This window comes from Physcomitrium patens, chromosome 16 (genome assembly GCF_059467195.1).
Source record: "Physcomitrium patens ecotype Gransden chromosome 16, ASM5946719v1, whole genome shotgun sequence".
Classification (NCBI taxonomy): domain Eukaryota; kingdom Viridiplantae; phylum Streptophyta; class Bryopsida; order Funariales; family Funariaceae; genus Physcomitrium; species Physcomitrium patens.
Genome location: NC_143425.1, coordinates 2,712,285 through 2,727,898, shown reverse-complemented (window position 1 = coordinate 2,727,898; position 15,614 = coordinate 2,712,285). Strand labels below are relative to the sequence as shown.

Below are 15,614 nucleotides of genomic sequence, written 5' to 3'. Positions count from 1 at the left end.
CTTAGGGATATAAATGATATATTAAAAATATATTCTTATAGTAGATAAGATATCAATAGATAGTCTTGATAGAATCTTATATGGATGTATTCATCAAAAGATGGAAGTTGTCTATTATAATAGCAACCACCACCTATAAATAAGGAATATTAAAAGTACGAATTATCTTATTCTATATTCTCTTTGTATACAACTTTGCTAATATTATATGTTGTGATTTTATATTTCTTTTTCTTTAATATTTTTTAAGATATTAAAAAAATTATATAAATTACATTAAACATGTAATTATTCATCAAATATATTTTAAAATCAAATATAAATATATTATATCTTACATATGTGTACTTAATGAGCATGTTTTTAAATATATATAAATATTTTTTATTTTAAAAACATACAATTTTATATCTAGCTAAATAATTGTATTCATAGCATAATATTATGTTATATATATGAATCAATTAGGTTTTAGTTTATGATTTAAAATAAATTAAATACCTTCTAATAAATAAATAATAATCATCATAATAATTATTTATATTGATAATATAAATTAGTAATTATTTTGTAGTAGGAATCCTTATCTTTTATTATTAGAAAATTAAATATTTAATTTTTTACAATTCTTCTTAAAAGTAAATATTCTAAAAAATAAAGTTTTTGAACAAAATCATTTTTTTCAATTTAAATGTGTCTTTTCTATTGTGATTAAGATTTGATAAAATAAATTCTTCAACAATATAAAAAAATAATTTTAAGGTATTTATTTTTATTTCACAACATAATATTAAATTCTATTTTTTTTGAATTTTCATTTAGAATCAAACTTTAATGTTTTAATGATAGAATTCTTTTTTCTTTTTTTAAAAAAATTTCTTTCCACCAATACGTGCCATGACTTCATGAATATTAAAATAGGAAATCCAACATGGATAGAAAAGTTTATAATTTAATTAATTAATTTATTTATTTTTGTCATTACTATTTCTAAATGCAGCATGAACCACGTGCAGAGTACATGGATAATGTTACGTTAACAACACATCATAAAATTGTCACTGCAACACACAGTTTGGAGTACTTGGGTGCATTATTGCATAAATTATTAGGATGATTCCACACACAGACACTTGTGAATATATATATATATATATATATATGTGTGTGTGTGTGTGTGCGCGCTTGCAGTGTTACAGATTCATTCAAGGTAAACTTCTTAGAGAATTGTCTAAACCAAATTATCTATATCGTTAACTTTTGTTTATTGGGTTTAGTAATGTCATTTTTAAAGAAGAATTTTTGCCTGTTCAATCACTCTCAACATGCAAGGCTTTCAAATCTCTTGCAGGAGAATAAATAAGCATTCTGAAGGTTTGATTTGGAAAATAATGTAAAGCTAATGACAAATGGAGTGCACAGGCATAAGTCAAAGCAACACAGTGTATAGTCTTGGTGAAACAACAAAGATCGAAGGGCCATAAATATGCCACTCTTCCAAGGTTGAGTTGCAAGTTACTTACATGGAGCCAGTCAAAAGTTGCTGCCGCACTTTTTATTAAATTTCGTAGTGAACATTTCCTGCACATCCAACTTGTAGGGTTTAAAATCTTTAAAACAATTAAAAAATTCGGAAATAACAATAACAACAACCATAATTATTAAAATAATGAACAAAACATCTGGTTTCCTTGACTTCACTGCCATCTATGCCAAACTTGTCAATATATCTGGGGCAAGGAAATAGAAAACACTTTGCAAGGTGGACACCACGAGGGTTAGAAAGTTTTCTCTACTTGTCACTGAATGAATATTTGATATGGAAAACAAGACAAACCCGACATGGTCGCTTATGCCACATTTTGCAGCCTCATAGCGTGTAGAGCAACGACAAAGTGAATAAAATCCCCAATGGTATAATCCAGAGCATTATTTCTCTGGTTTTGACCATTCCAGAGACTCCACATGGTTCATTTCCGAGTAGCTCTGAGCTCTGTTCATAATTCGAGCAACGACTTAGACCTTAAAACGCTGCTTTGACCCTGTTGTCACTCATCCCTCCTAATCTCCAGGCAACCAAAACGCTAAATATGATGGCTATCGAATTGAACTGTTATACCCAGGTTGGATCACTCAGACTACTTCCGGTTACATACCGAAGTGTTGTTTGCGTGTCCACAATCAAAGTCACCATCCAAGACAAAATTCACGGTTTATGAACCAGCAAGCCCCGAGACCCGCATTAGTTGATTATTAGCAATGAAAAGAAGGAAAATGGAAAGGATGCTGTCACCAGCATCGTCATCACTATAAATAGAAATTCAATGCACATACTCCAGCTAAGCAGTCTAACAATAGAACGGTTTCCTCTTACTTAGGTCCTTCCAGACACCTTCATGCCGCCTCGCTAGAAGTAGTGCATTCTCATCCAGTTTTGAAAGGCTTGTGCAGTGATCACCACATATCCAGAGATCCTTCTAGAGTATTAAAAGCTGCGGTCCGATAAGTATAATATAGATCCTGAGAGCTGCAACCGGATTTCTTTCCACACCGATTCAAAGATGGCTTCATGAAGTAAAGGAACAGCCTTCAGAAAACCTCCCATCAAGTAGCCCAAGACAAGTAAATCTGCTACAGAATGATAAGCCCTTCCACAAACTCTTCAGTTTACTATTGTAGCCACCATTGACGGTTTCCCCTTCTTAGTCGTAAAAGAATCGCTACTAGGACTTTGACTTAGTTTTTTTCATTGTGAATAGCTAACTTGAGTTTTCAAAACACGGTCGTGCAATTACCTGCTTACCTCATAGGACAAATCCAGAGGACGTTTGGAAATTAAGTCACTGAATCAAAATGGGTGTGCTGCACTCCATAAGCCACGCACTACTGCCAGATGTTCAAAAACTACACCTCCCAAATCCCGCGAAGGCCAGACTCTGGCCAAGATGGCACTCTCATATTCGAATGAAAAGCATGCGTTTGCATGTATCATACAAAACCTCCAAGAATGGAACTGAAGAAACCACTTCACGCAGGAATACATAGTTGGAATGCTCATGTTTATATTTAAATACGTATTGCGATGAGGCTTATAAAATCCAACATTACCTTGTAGACAAGTGGAGCGCTCGTATGCCTCTTCATGCGTTCATTTTTGGATGAAATTGCACCTGAAAATGTGTCAGTGTGCTTGTTGTTGAGTTTTTCATTCTAGATGCACCAGACATTTTGTGTACACTACATGGAATCCAAAAGCATGCACTCTGAAGCACCTACATTATTTATAATTATCATGTTTTCACACAGATGTAATTAAATAAGGATCTAATGCGCTGCACACGGGGACATTGATAATCAGGAACAAGGAGAGGCGCTGAAAGTCCTATTGACAATATCCAAGTATCTCAGAAATAACTGATCAGCATGATTTTTAGAGGTTACGAAGGTTGTTCGATTTGAACCTGACGCGCAAGCCAACTGCCAAGCCAACTGAATAGCAGAGACTGTGACTTGTCCATGATCCACCATTTCTTGCTCCTTTCTACCAGCTATACTTTTGATTCCGTCTCGGATGGTTAGTCGACAACTTATCAATGTCATACAGTTTGAATTGGCAACTTAAAAAACAATTAGCAACGTAACCTGAAGGGTACGGACTGCTTCCTTTTCAACTCTTCTAGACTCATGACAATAAACAAAACCAACCTAAATCCCACTCCATAAGACTGCATAAGCTCTCTTACCAAACATGAATTTCTATAGTCGCCGAAGACGATGGAAATTTAGCTATACATCAACAGAAAGAGACAGAACATGCCTCATCTGGCTTCCAGCTTAACATAATCCAGAGCCTGAATGCCATCCTGAAATTCCACTCCCGATCCCCTTCCTCATCAAGCTTCAAGCAGCTCTCGCTCCGCCCGATGAACTAGATCTTCCACGTTACAGATTGAGAGTTTAAACTCTGATCAGCTGCAATCACCATCAAGCACACAAATTACACAAAACTCCCGTCGAAATCTTGGAACTTAAGGTCGAACGCATCGTTATACCCTAACACTTCCGGCAGGTCTTCAAGAGCTCGCGAAATTCCATGAAATTTCTTCCTCAGACTCGATAATTGCTACTGATTTGAATGCGAGTTGATCATCAGCAAGGTATGGACTCAATGGCCTCGTCCTCATTACACCTTGAACGTCGAATTCTACAGCTTGCCATGACTGCGACGAATCAAACTGCAGACGCATCTACGACGCCCTCGTCCACGGCTATAGACTCGGTACTTCATGCGGTGACCGATAACCGGTACACTGTTGGATGATTGATGCTCATATCATGACGATCCATCCATATACATCCCACAATTCATTTGAAAGTCGATGAGATTCGAACTTTCAATCGTAGCCTTCGATCAGGTCTTGTGACGGAGACGGTGAGGATGGGATTATAAGTGAACGTGTCGAATGGCCGTCAGAGGCGGGTTTAGGGTTTGGCGCTCACAAAGGCTGAGGGCGTTGCTCACAGTTGCCCTCTTTGTTGTAATCCCTGTTGCTGCTTTGGAGAAGTTCCGGATTGACGCGGGAAGAGCGGCACCATGACGACCCGGCTGAAGAAGAACAGGAAGAAAAGGGGTCACGTCAGTGCCGGACATGGTCGTGTGGGAAAGCACCGCAAGCATCCAGGAGGTCGTGGTAATGCTGGAGGTATGCACCACCACCGGATCTTGTTCGATAAGTACCATCCAGGGTACTTTGGCAAGGTCGGTATGCGATACTTCCACAAGACGATGAACAAGTTCCACTGCCCCATTGTCAACATTGACAAGTTGTGGTCTCTGGTGCCTGAGGCTGTGAAGGAGAACGCTGACGGAGAAAAGAGTGCGCCTCTGTTGGATGTGACGCAACACGGGTTCTTCAAGGTTCTTGGAAAGGGTGACTTGCCCGCGCAACCCATGGTTGTGAAGGCTAAATTCTTCTCCAAGCTCGCGGAGAAGAAGATCAAGGAGGCCGGTGGTGCTGTCATTTTGACTGCTTAGTGTGTCGAAAAGACTGTCACGTTTAGGAGATTGTTACGAAAGCATTATTTTGGCGTACAATCAGTTTTACTGAAATTAATGTTCCATCGTGAAGGATGGGTTCCGTCTCGTTTCAGGCCTCATGTCTTGGTATCCCTACTCTAATGACGGATTTCACTTCGAATATTTCTTTCTCTGTTACTTAAATACATTCTTATTTAGTTCTGTTTCGGAATGGCGTGATTGCGCTTGAATGGGTAGATGTGTAGGATTTTTTGTGTAATCGTCACTACCTGGTTACAGGGTTTCATATCTTGGATTGCATATTAGAATTTAAAAAAATGTAGAATGGTTCTTAAAATCCCTCTTTGGTATAAATGGATGAAACAGAATTGTGCGATACAGGTGATACCTTTTATGCTGACTGTGTCCCACTGGTAAGTCTAATTGTATAACTCCTAAACCCTAGCTGATTACCTTGTCGTCGCAGGACTAGCAGTTAGGTTTTGGTTACCTGAACTTATTGATAGTCTGCATCAGCAGGAGTAGTATTATACCACACGCTCATCAAAAAAATTTTATCATGCTCAGTTGCTAATGGCTTCAGTTTGACTAGGATAAAGAAGCTGTGAGTATATAATGGAGTTACATTTTGGTATGTATCCTGCGCGGTGTTCATTATTGCCTCACAGAGGTCACAGTTTTAACATAGGTACTACGTCATTTACAATGTTAGACATAACATCCTTTCTAGATTTCATATTGTTCAGGCTGGTTAATCTAGTTTTCCCGCAGGTCAACGGACATTCTCCTGGGCTGTCCGAATGTGCGTTTCAGCGTAGCACTACCTCTTCCTTAATCATGAGCTGCATACATTCTCCTTTCTCCTGCTCCAGAAGGATTTGTTAAGTATGCCAAATGTTCCTAAGTGGAGGATATGTATCGGTCATGTAACCTCAGCTTTAAGTCGCATGTGTTCAAGTACATCACTGTTATCGTATGATAAGCTCGCGAGAATGATGTTTCTTTTCAGCGCTGCATCATTCCTTATGCCCGCCCATCACGCTAATTGTCTTTGACGCTCGGCGTCAATGTGCTACGTGCCAGTGACGGGAGCTCCAATAACCGGCAAGGTTCTGTAAATGTGGTTGTTTGTGTATGACGTCCATCACATATTGTGACACTCGTAGGTCCCATTTGTTGTCTTACTGTCGTGCCACTCCGAGTGTTTCTCACTTTTCAACACGTCCTTCTGAGGACGGGTTTATGCCCTGCACCTCACATTCTGGATAAACCGGTATAGCACAGAAGTAGCACTTTCGGCATTTGATTGTTCCTACATATTCTGGCGTTGGGAATAGTGTAAGTTTGGACTTCGGTGAATCTTTCTATGTGAGGAGCTTCTAGTCATCACAAATCTATGACTCCTACTGTTGTTTCTAGTCCACAGGATGCAGATATTGTAGAACGCCTCAGAGTACAGAGTACAGCTCGCTTGTTGGGCTATTCTTTCATTCTTTACTCCTTTGTGCCATTAGGGTGGCCAGGTTATTGTGATTTTTTGCGTTGTAAATATTTGTGGATGCAGAGGGCGTTAATATTCAATTATTGCAATTACTCTCGAGTCGTAAATATACTACTGACTGGCAAGTCGCAACATGATATCTCTATCTGATGTTTGTTTCGTGTCTCAGTTATGTGTGGTTGATCTCTTGCTCGCTTCAACAAAATACTAAACTTTGCCTAATGTTTCTTACATTCTCATATGCACAGATTTCGGAACATGAGCGGGACGTCTGTGTCGTCTACTTCTTGATGACTGGAATCAATGTAGGACTTGGTCTACCTATGTAAATATACACACGATACGAAGCTTTGAAGCGGGAAAGAGGTCTCCACAACCACTCAAAATTGAAAAATGTTCTCTAGTTTGTGAATTAATTTCCTGTTGGCCCCACAGGCATTAAATGGCACCACCAAATGATTCTACCCTAACTTCAATTGGATCAGCATACCTGCTGAAGCGTCTCGGTCCTCGGGCAATCTGCATTCTGCAATGAAGCATCAAAATACCAAGTCAATACTTCCTTGTGAAGTCAGACGTTTTTGCTCCATATCCACATTCAGCTTCTTGACTTGGACTTGCAGGGGGGGCGACGAGCGAAAAACACAGTGGCCCAAAAGGAAACAATCCAAATACAAACTCGCGCACGCGGCTCCTCTCCCGCATGTTTGAAAGTCTCGATATTCACCTCGGAGTGATGGACGCAGCTAGCTTCACTCCGAAGATTGGTAGGAGTATTCCGAAGCATCTCGTCTCTAACAAATGAGAATGGTGATCTCCTCCACTGAAATTACGTGAGACGAGATGGTAATGAACTCGTCTTGAACAGTTTATTCGCCATGAGACTCTTGTGGTGCGGTGATAGTTGACTCTTGTGAACGTTTCTTCCTTGTGCGAGGGCTTTCATCCAGAAGTGAGCGAGGATGTATTTCATTACATTCATCCAATTGTCGACTGAAGCTGAGGATGAACATCTCGTCTGACCAACGGATGGGGCGTTAAGATGGATGATGTTTTCTTCACGTGTTAAATTTCATCTTCAATGTGTTATAATTCATGTACAGACATAAATGTGTAGTTCTTGTTGAGATCATTAAATGTAGCCGGTCCTCTCCATAATATTTATTGTAGACTATAGTAAATACCATAACTATAGTAAATACTATAACTATAGTAAATACTATAACTATAGTAAATACTATAACTATAGTAAATACTATAACTATAGTATTTAGAGTCTAGTGGAGAAGTACTGTTTATCCTCTCCTCTTTTCTCTTCTTGTATACGAGACACAACTAGATGAATAGATTTTTATGTGTAAAGCTCTCTCTTCTTAGAAATCCTCTTGTGTGTATGACTTACTACTACTCTTACGTGTGTGTATGACTTACTATTATTCTTGTGTTTTTCTAAACATTCTCAACACGTTATCAGCACAACTCTCTTCTACACACTATCACAATTTTTTGCTTTAGTCTTTGACTATTCAAACCTTTTGCTATCCTTACTCAGTGTCTCCCTCATGATCTAGTTCTTCTTGCTGGCCCCACACATTAGATGCTTGCTTAGAGCACTTGTTCTACTCTCTGCCTTGCTTGCTTAGAATACTTGATCCAGTCCAACTCCACCCCAGCTTGCTCCCTTCTCCTTGCTGCGCCCCATGCTTGCCATCAAACAGTCGTTGACTTGCCGCCAAATCTGCCACTGCTGCCACTGCTGTCCACCGCCATTGCCGCCCTATTACCGTTGCCGCTACCGCTGCCGCCATTGTTGCTGTCCGTCATTGCCGCCTGTCGTTGACCACCGCTGCCCATCACTGTTGTCTGCCACTGCCCACCACTGCCACCCTGTTGTCCTATCACTGTCGTATTACGTGCTTTCCTGCTCGAGAACGCGCCGGGCGTCTGGCTGTAGAAGGTAGTATGGAGATTCACCGATAGTCAAGCAGTCTATTAGTTTCTGACTGCTAGAATATAAGCGACTGCAACAATGTACAGTAAATCTATACGGATGCTCTTCGACTGCTTGTCGAAGTCCTTTTTGCCCCAGCCGGTAGGTCTCTAGACATTACAGAGAACCCCGTACAACCCAAATTGTTAATCTTCAATACTGCTTTGTACTTACGATCTTGTATCCACTGACTGTCTTGTTAGATTAACCCAATAAATTTCATTCACTCCGCATACTCAACCCTATAGACACCCTTTTAATCCTTCAATCACAGACGTAACTCGATTTCATAAAACAGTCAAGAGTATTCAAACCCACTTCATTTAAAAATCCCGATTCACCATTACAATACTGACTTCAGCAGCGAGTGTCTAAGTCTTTCCAAAACTCTACGAAGAAGAAAAATCCAAATTCTATGTCTTTCCTTCCCCGACCCGAAGCATGAAGCTCCACTCTCTAATTTCCTTGATCTTCAAAAAAAAAAAAACTCCAATGAAAACCGAACTGGTAACCTTGCAGAAGCTTGAAAAACTCGCTCCCCCCGATTCCCCGATTTCCCCTCAAAAAAAAAAAAAATCCACACCCCTCCAAAACTATATCCCCCCTAACCTTATCCTCTGAATTTCTTCAATCTTCCGTCTTAGATCCGGAATTGGCTCCCACCTCAAGCTTGGATCCGAAATTGGCTTACGTCATCAAGGCCTTCTCCTCCGTTTTTACCTTTAAGAGATCCATTTACTATAAACAACGTTCCCTGAAACGGCACAGAGAACAGGACAATCCGAAACAGAATCGAACCCCGTAATCGGGACCACATTGAGTCGCCCGACCAATTCAGGTCCTATATTGGGAAAGATGCTCCCGTAATTGGATCAAATTGGTCCTCGCGTCAGATTGGCTAAGACCCGTAGTAAGACCTGGATTTCTCGTAATTGGACCACATTGAGTCGCCCGACCAATTTAGGTCTCATATTGGATAAGAGGATCCGGATTGGATTATCGAAATTGGATCCAATTGGCTCCTCGAACCCGTCGTGTGAATTGGTCCTTCTCTTCCTGCTGACTCCCGTTATTGGAATCGAACGGGGCATTTCAGTATGCCCCGGCTGACTGTAACGGAGTCACTGAATCAGACCACTCAGTATTTGTACTGGAGTTGGTCGATGCTCCCAATATTCGAGGTAACTGAATATTAATAAAATTCCCCTTTCTTTTTATTTTCACTGTATACTCGTGTTACAATACGACATCCACCCCCTCTGAACCTGTGCATCCTCCGGTATGCACCAATTTACCCAATTGCTGTTTGATTCAGAATATATCCCCTACGTCTTTGTCCAGTTCGTCTTCGTCACCTTCATTATCCATATCACTTTCATCTTCTTGCTGCGGAATCTCTGTACCTTCATTAAGGTCTTCCATATTCATCTCTGCGTGTCTTCGTTTAAATATTTTTACTCTCTTCCCTGCAATTGATATTTTCAATTTTGTACCATCTAACTCCCGTAATGAGTAAGTCGCATTATCATGAACAGTTGTTACAACATATGGTCCAAACCAACGTTTTGAAAATTTCCGCAAAGTACTATGTTGATTATCCAGACTATTGTTATAAACAAGTACCCAGTCACCTTCCTCGATTGCTTTTGGTCTCAATCGATGTTGCTTATCGAATCGCGCCTTGTTTTGTAACCTTGCTCTTTTTAACCTTTCCAATGCTATCTGGACATCTTCCGTTCTTTACTCCAATTGTCGAATCCTAATAGCCAGAAGTTCTTCTCTTGTCAATCCATCTTCCCATGGTAGCATACTCCAAGTAAGTACCTTTTCTTCAATCGGCATAATTGGTTTTTGACCTGTCATAAGTTCTACTGGCATATATCCTGTGACCGAACTATGTGTTGTTCGATCAGCCCATAATGCAAATGACAAAAGCCGTGGCCACTCTTTAACCTTCCCATTACAAGCTTTAACCAATGCTTTCACAATCGGCGGGTGACCGCGTTCGCTTTTTGCATTCCCTTCCGGATTATAAGCAGTAGTCAGTGATAGTTTAACTCCACATTTTTCAAAGAACTTACGAGCTTCTTGTGCATTTAATTCTCCACGATCTGCAGTGATTTTTCCTACGCACCCGTAATGGCAAATGACATCTTCAAGCAAAAACCTACAAATCTCCTTTGTAGATTTTGTCCTCAATGCTCTTCCTTCTACTTGATTTGATAAATCTTCACGAGCTAAAACCAAATATCTCATCTGCCATAACCCAACTGGCATAATAACCAAATCAACAACCCATTTAAAATGAATAGCTAGAGGATACGTAGGATGAAGACCATCTCGATGTCGGATATTAGAATACGATTGACAGATTTCACATGACTCTACAAATGAGAGCACATCTCGATACATATTTTTCCACCAATATCGTTCCTTGAGTTTAGCAAAAGTAGCCCAGATTCCTCTATGCCCTGCCCATAAACTATCATGAAACTCCTTTAATAATTTTAGTTTTTCTTCCCTTTTGCCTATCACTCGTTGTGGCATCCCAATTCCTTTCTTCGGTCTCTTCCATAAGAATCCATCTGGAAGTAAAAATCCATATGCTTTTTTTCTTATTTGTTTGAATTTTTCTGTAGACCAATTTCCCTGCTTAGACAAGGTATTCAAATAATGACCAATATCCAATAATTCTCCTTCATAAGCTTCTTCAAGAAATAGCTTGTCTTCTCTGTTGAGATTTGATATTGAATAGAATTTCAATCCGACATCATCAATGTCTTCAACCATTTCGTCCTCCCTCTCGTATCTTGCTCGAGATAGCATGTCTGCTACTAAATTGTCCTTCTTAGTAACATGCTTAAATTCTGGATTTAGTGACTTAATATAAGCAATCCATCTCAACATTACAATATCTGGAGTTGAACAGTTAATAATCATTCCAAGCAATGGCAAGCAATCTGTTTCAATTACTACTATTGCCCCAATCAAATAGTCTTTTTCAGCTTTCATAGCCGAATCGACTCCCCAAAGTTCTCTTTTGACTTGCGAATATGCACGCTGACGAATACTTAAAACTTTGGCCCCAAATCGAACTGCAAATCTACTCCCATTCGAATCATCTTGACCCACCGTCCATCCAACGGCAATTGGACTAGCCTCTACAGTAAGAATCACTGGTCTATTGCACTTATAATCAACCTTCCTCAATATTGGAGGTGATATCCATAATTTCTTCAATCTTTGCTTTGCCTGAATATGCCTTTCTTTCCATTCAAATCGGTAACCCTTGCGTAACAGTTCATATAATGGATCTGCTATGTGAGCAAAATGAGGGATCCAGATTCGATAAAATACACATGCACCCAAAAACCTGCGAACCTCTGTTAAAGAACCACAATCCTCTTTCATCCTTCCAATTGCATCAACTTTAGTCGGATCTGGTTTTCTTCCGTAAGATCTACATAAATGTCCAACAATTACAACCTCCCGCACTCCAAATACGGACTTCATACCCGATAATGTAAGATGAACTTCTCCAAGCCGAGTTAAAATCTTTTCACAATCTTGTATATGATCAACAACATATCTGCGACAACCCCTCGTATCTAAAGTTTCATCCTTGTCTCCTTCTCTACACTCCTTTATAGGAACATCATCCAGAAAAGGCATAGTCTTTTCCGGGATAAAATCTCTCAATACCTTATTCATCCCATTCATCATATGCGCAACTGAGTTGGTCGCGCCTTGAGGAAGAGTGCACATTCTAACTAATCCAAGCGGTGTCCTCATCGTTGTCATATCTCTACTTCCTTCGGCAAGTTGAAATTGATCATAACCTGAATACAAGTCACCCATTGAATAGATCGCCCTTCCAGCAAACGCCTCAGCAAATTCATCCATAATAGGTCCAATTCCTGCATTCCTGACAGTTACAGCATTCACCGGCTGCATATCTTGAATAAATCGCAGTGACCCATTCTTCTTAGGTACCGTAAACCATCGACTAGAATACGGCGCAAATGAAGGTTCTAATATTTTCATCTTTATCTTTTCTTTCAATAGTTCCACCAATTTAGGTAAATGTGCCCTCGGTACTGAAATCGGTCTTAGATTCCAAGGTACATGCGGTACAGTGAAGATAACCATAGGTGTTATAATATTTGGATCCACACATCCAATTTCATGAGATTCGAAGGCAAACGATCTACCTTGTTTAGCCAACATCTTTTTGAAGCAAGTAATTTCCTCCGGCAATAAAGAACCATCAGAACCAATCTTCAATTCTTCAAAAGTCTCTTCAGTAAACTGATGTCCAATACTCATTGGATCTCTTAAACTTGCTTCTTTTGATGCTTCTCCCATTTGTTCTTTAGAATCCTCTGGTAATGGTCCGGCAACAGGCTTTACCTTCTTATCTGCCGTTTTATATCTCGTCTCTACTGTGACTTCTGGTGCTTGAAAAGATTCAAGCATGGTATAAACCTCTCTCGAATGAATCTCAACAATCTTATCATTACCCCCTAACCCAATAGATGTAATCAATTCCAATGAATCTTCCAGCCCATTTTCTTCATAAACACCCAAAATCCTCTCATCATCTTGCAATGTACCTATCTTGCGTAACTGTCCTTCAATATCATATAATCTTTTTCTTTCTTTTCTTTTAAAATCATCAACTTTCTTATACATAATATTTCCATTCTCCAATATACCAATAAAACTCGCATCAAAGGCACCTTCATCTCGCGAGAGTACCTCCTCTTTTGTACCTCCATAATCTCGCTTTACAGTGGTACCTCCCCAAAATCCTTAAATCCTTCAACAATCTTTGGCAATGGTTTCTCCCTCAACCTATCTCGATTCCGTTCATGGTTAGGAGGTACTGTTAGAAATTGTACAGCTTTCCTCCCATCTTCGCTCCGTACCCTTGCATAAGCAGAACCATCGTCAAGTACCTTTGTTTCCATCCGTGTTGCCGTGATATAAGGTTGTCCTAAAATCAACGGATAAGACGTTGTATCTTGAACGAAGAAATGTTGCTCCGTAGCAACATCCCCAATCCGAATTTTGACATCTGGACAAGCTCCATATAATTCGCCTCGTGTGTTATTAGCTGCTCGTATTGCCCATCCATGTTCCATATCAATTGGCCATTTTTGCTTCTTATAAAGATCTTTAGACATGAGATTTATTTCAGAACCATGGTCGACCAAAGCAACTATTGGTTCTTCTATATCTCCTACTTTCACCAATACCTCAGTAGTTGCCCTTGCTCAATGCTTTCGAGTATAATGGCTCAAAGTTTCCATTTCCTTGTCACTAGAATCTTCGAAACGTACTCGCTGATTATACCCATTCTTTTCATTTGTTGGTTGCTTGTAACCAATATCAACCTCTTCTTCATCTCTACATATTCTTGCATCAATAGCATGACTCATTCCAGTTTCGCTCATTAATTGCCTCTTTCGCTTAATGCTGTCAATGATAACATCATGAAACTCCTTCTTTGCAATTCCCAAGACTTCTTTCAATGTGAATTCCACCTTAGCGTTTAATATACGTTCTTCCAACACCCCTTTCAAATTTGTTGCCGCTTCAATGTCAGAAAGTAGCTTATAAGCAATTGATTTGCCCTTATCTTTTGTCTCCGTTGTTTTTTCTCCCAATGATGCTGAGGTATCCTTTACAGGCAATTCTTGTGAAGCTGCCTCCCGAGCCTTGTCTCCTCGAGTTTGCCTCTTAAAAGAATTTCCTTCTCTAGTATCATCAAAATTTCCTCGTCTTTTTTCTTCCATCAAAGCTTCATGTTGGCTTTTAGCAATATATGCATGAACTGAAAGAGACTCAACAGGATCCTCCCAACCTGTTCTTCCTCGTATTGTAGCTGCAGTTCTCAATAGCGCTTCTCGAGGTAATTTCCCTTCTTGCATTGTAGAAACGGCAGAAGTCCAAAACTCACTAGTTTCCGTACTCCCTCCAATTTCATCCTCTACTCTAGCACCATAACTTGCACTTTCTCGTACTACTGTTTCATGCTCTTTTAAGTAATCTTGAACCAATGCTCTCATTCCTCCCTTGCCAAAATTGGTTTGAAGAAGATCCTTTCTATTTTTCAATGCTATCTTCCCATCTTTCCAGCAAATAATTCCCTGCCGTATCATATTATTAAATTCATTGCAATCTTTTCTAGTGTGTGAAGCATCATCACACCAAATGCATCTTTGTACATATCCTTGTTTTGAAACATTCTTCGAATTGTTTGTAGAAGTATTCTCTTCAATTCTTGCTAATTTGATTTGAAGATCTCGCATTCCTCGTATAATTTCTTCCATACCCATATCTGCTTTCTTTGACAAGGATGTCGAACGTTGAACTGTAGGCATTGTCGGTGGTGTTGTACGTACTGGAGCTTTGGGTGCTTGTACTGTTTTCGGAATATTGCTCCTATCCTTCCTCTTTTCTTTTTTTGTAAGCAACCCCACCGCATCTTCAACATTCTTCGACTTCGTTGTCAATCCTTCATCTTCTTCTTTGTCTTCAAGAAGGGGTTCTAATTTCTCTTGCAATTCTCCATCCGCAGCTTGAAGAAATAGATCAACTTTGTTCGGCTCCAATGTCAATTTTTCTACCTTCGATAATTGAGAGTACTGCCTCTCAAATTCCCTTAGTAGCTCTGTTGCTTGCAAATTCTTATAGGGCCGTTCAATCCATCCCAGAAACAGCTTCTTAGTAACGCGATCAGCATCTTCCAAGAAATATTCGTCTTTCAATGCATGTGAAAAATCCTCCCATGAATTCCCACAACGATCCGTAATCGATGTAATGTGATCCCTTATCTCCGGTATCGTGGCAAGTCCAAATAGTGCAACCATTTTCTTCTAAGAAACCCGATTTAATTCCATTTCACGAACATAACATCTTAAATACCTTGAAATATTCCTTCCATCAAATTGATCAATTTTATTGACCACTGCTTGCAATGCTTTGGTTGCCAAAGCTTCCTTCCGATCATTGCTTTGCTGTTGCTGCATTGACAATGAGAAGGCTTGAAACAAACTAGCAATAGACGGATCCATGTGCAT

General features: G+C 39.7%; 1 protein-coding gene and 1 long non-coding RNA gene across 3 annotated transcripts; one reads left to right on the top strand and one right to left on the bottom strand.

Moving 5' to 3' along the window:
• Positions 1-788: 788 nt before the first annotated feature.
• LOC149987590 (uncharacterized) lies at positions 789-4,256 on the bottom strand. 2 transcript variants are annotated; one of them, XR_016506885.1, is made up of 3 exons: positions 3,462-4,256; positions 1,838-3,170; positions 789-1,581 (listed from the first exon to the last, which is right to left on the bottom strand). It is a non-coding gene; the product is annotated as an uncharacterized LOC149987590 (long non-coding RNA). The 2 variants fall into 2 exon arrangements; XR_016506883.1 differs by having other exon boundaries at positions 789-1,993; positions 2,375-3,170.
• A 122-nt stretch (positions 4,257-4,378) lies between these two features.
• Positions 4,379-5,200, top strand: LOC112293895 (large ribosomal subunit protein uL15x). The gene has a single exon (XM_024543854.3). The coding sequence runs from the start codon at positions 4,595-4,597 to the stop codon at positions 5,033-5,035; it is 441 nt and encodes a 146-aa protein (XP_024399622.1). The 5' UTR covers positions 4,379-4,594; the 3' UTR covers positions 5,036-5,200.
• The last annotated feature ends 10,414 nt before the right edge of the window (positions 5,201-15,614 follow it).

Bases quoted from the DNA above. Each gene is read 5' to 3' on its own strand.
- LOC112293895 (XM_024543854.3), top strand. From the start codon at position 4,595: ATGACGACCCGGCTGAAGAAGAACAGGAAGAAAAGGGGTCACGTCAGT.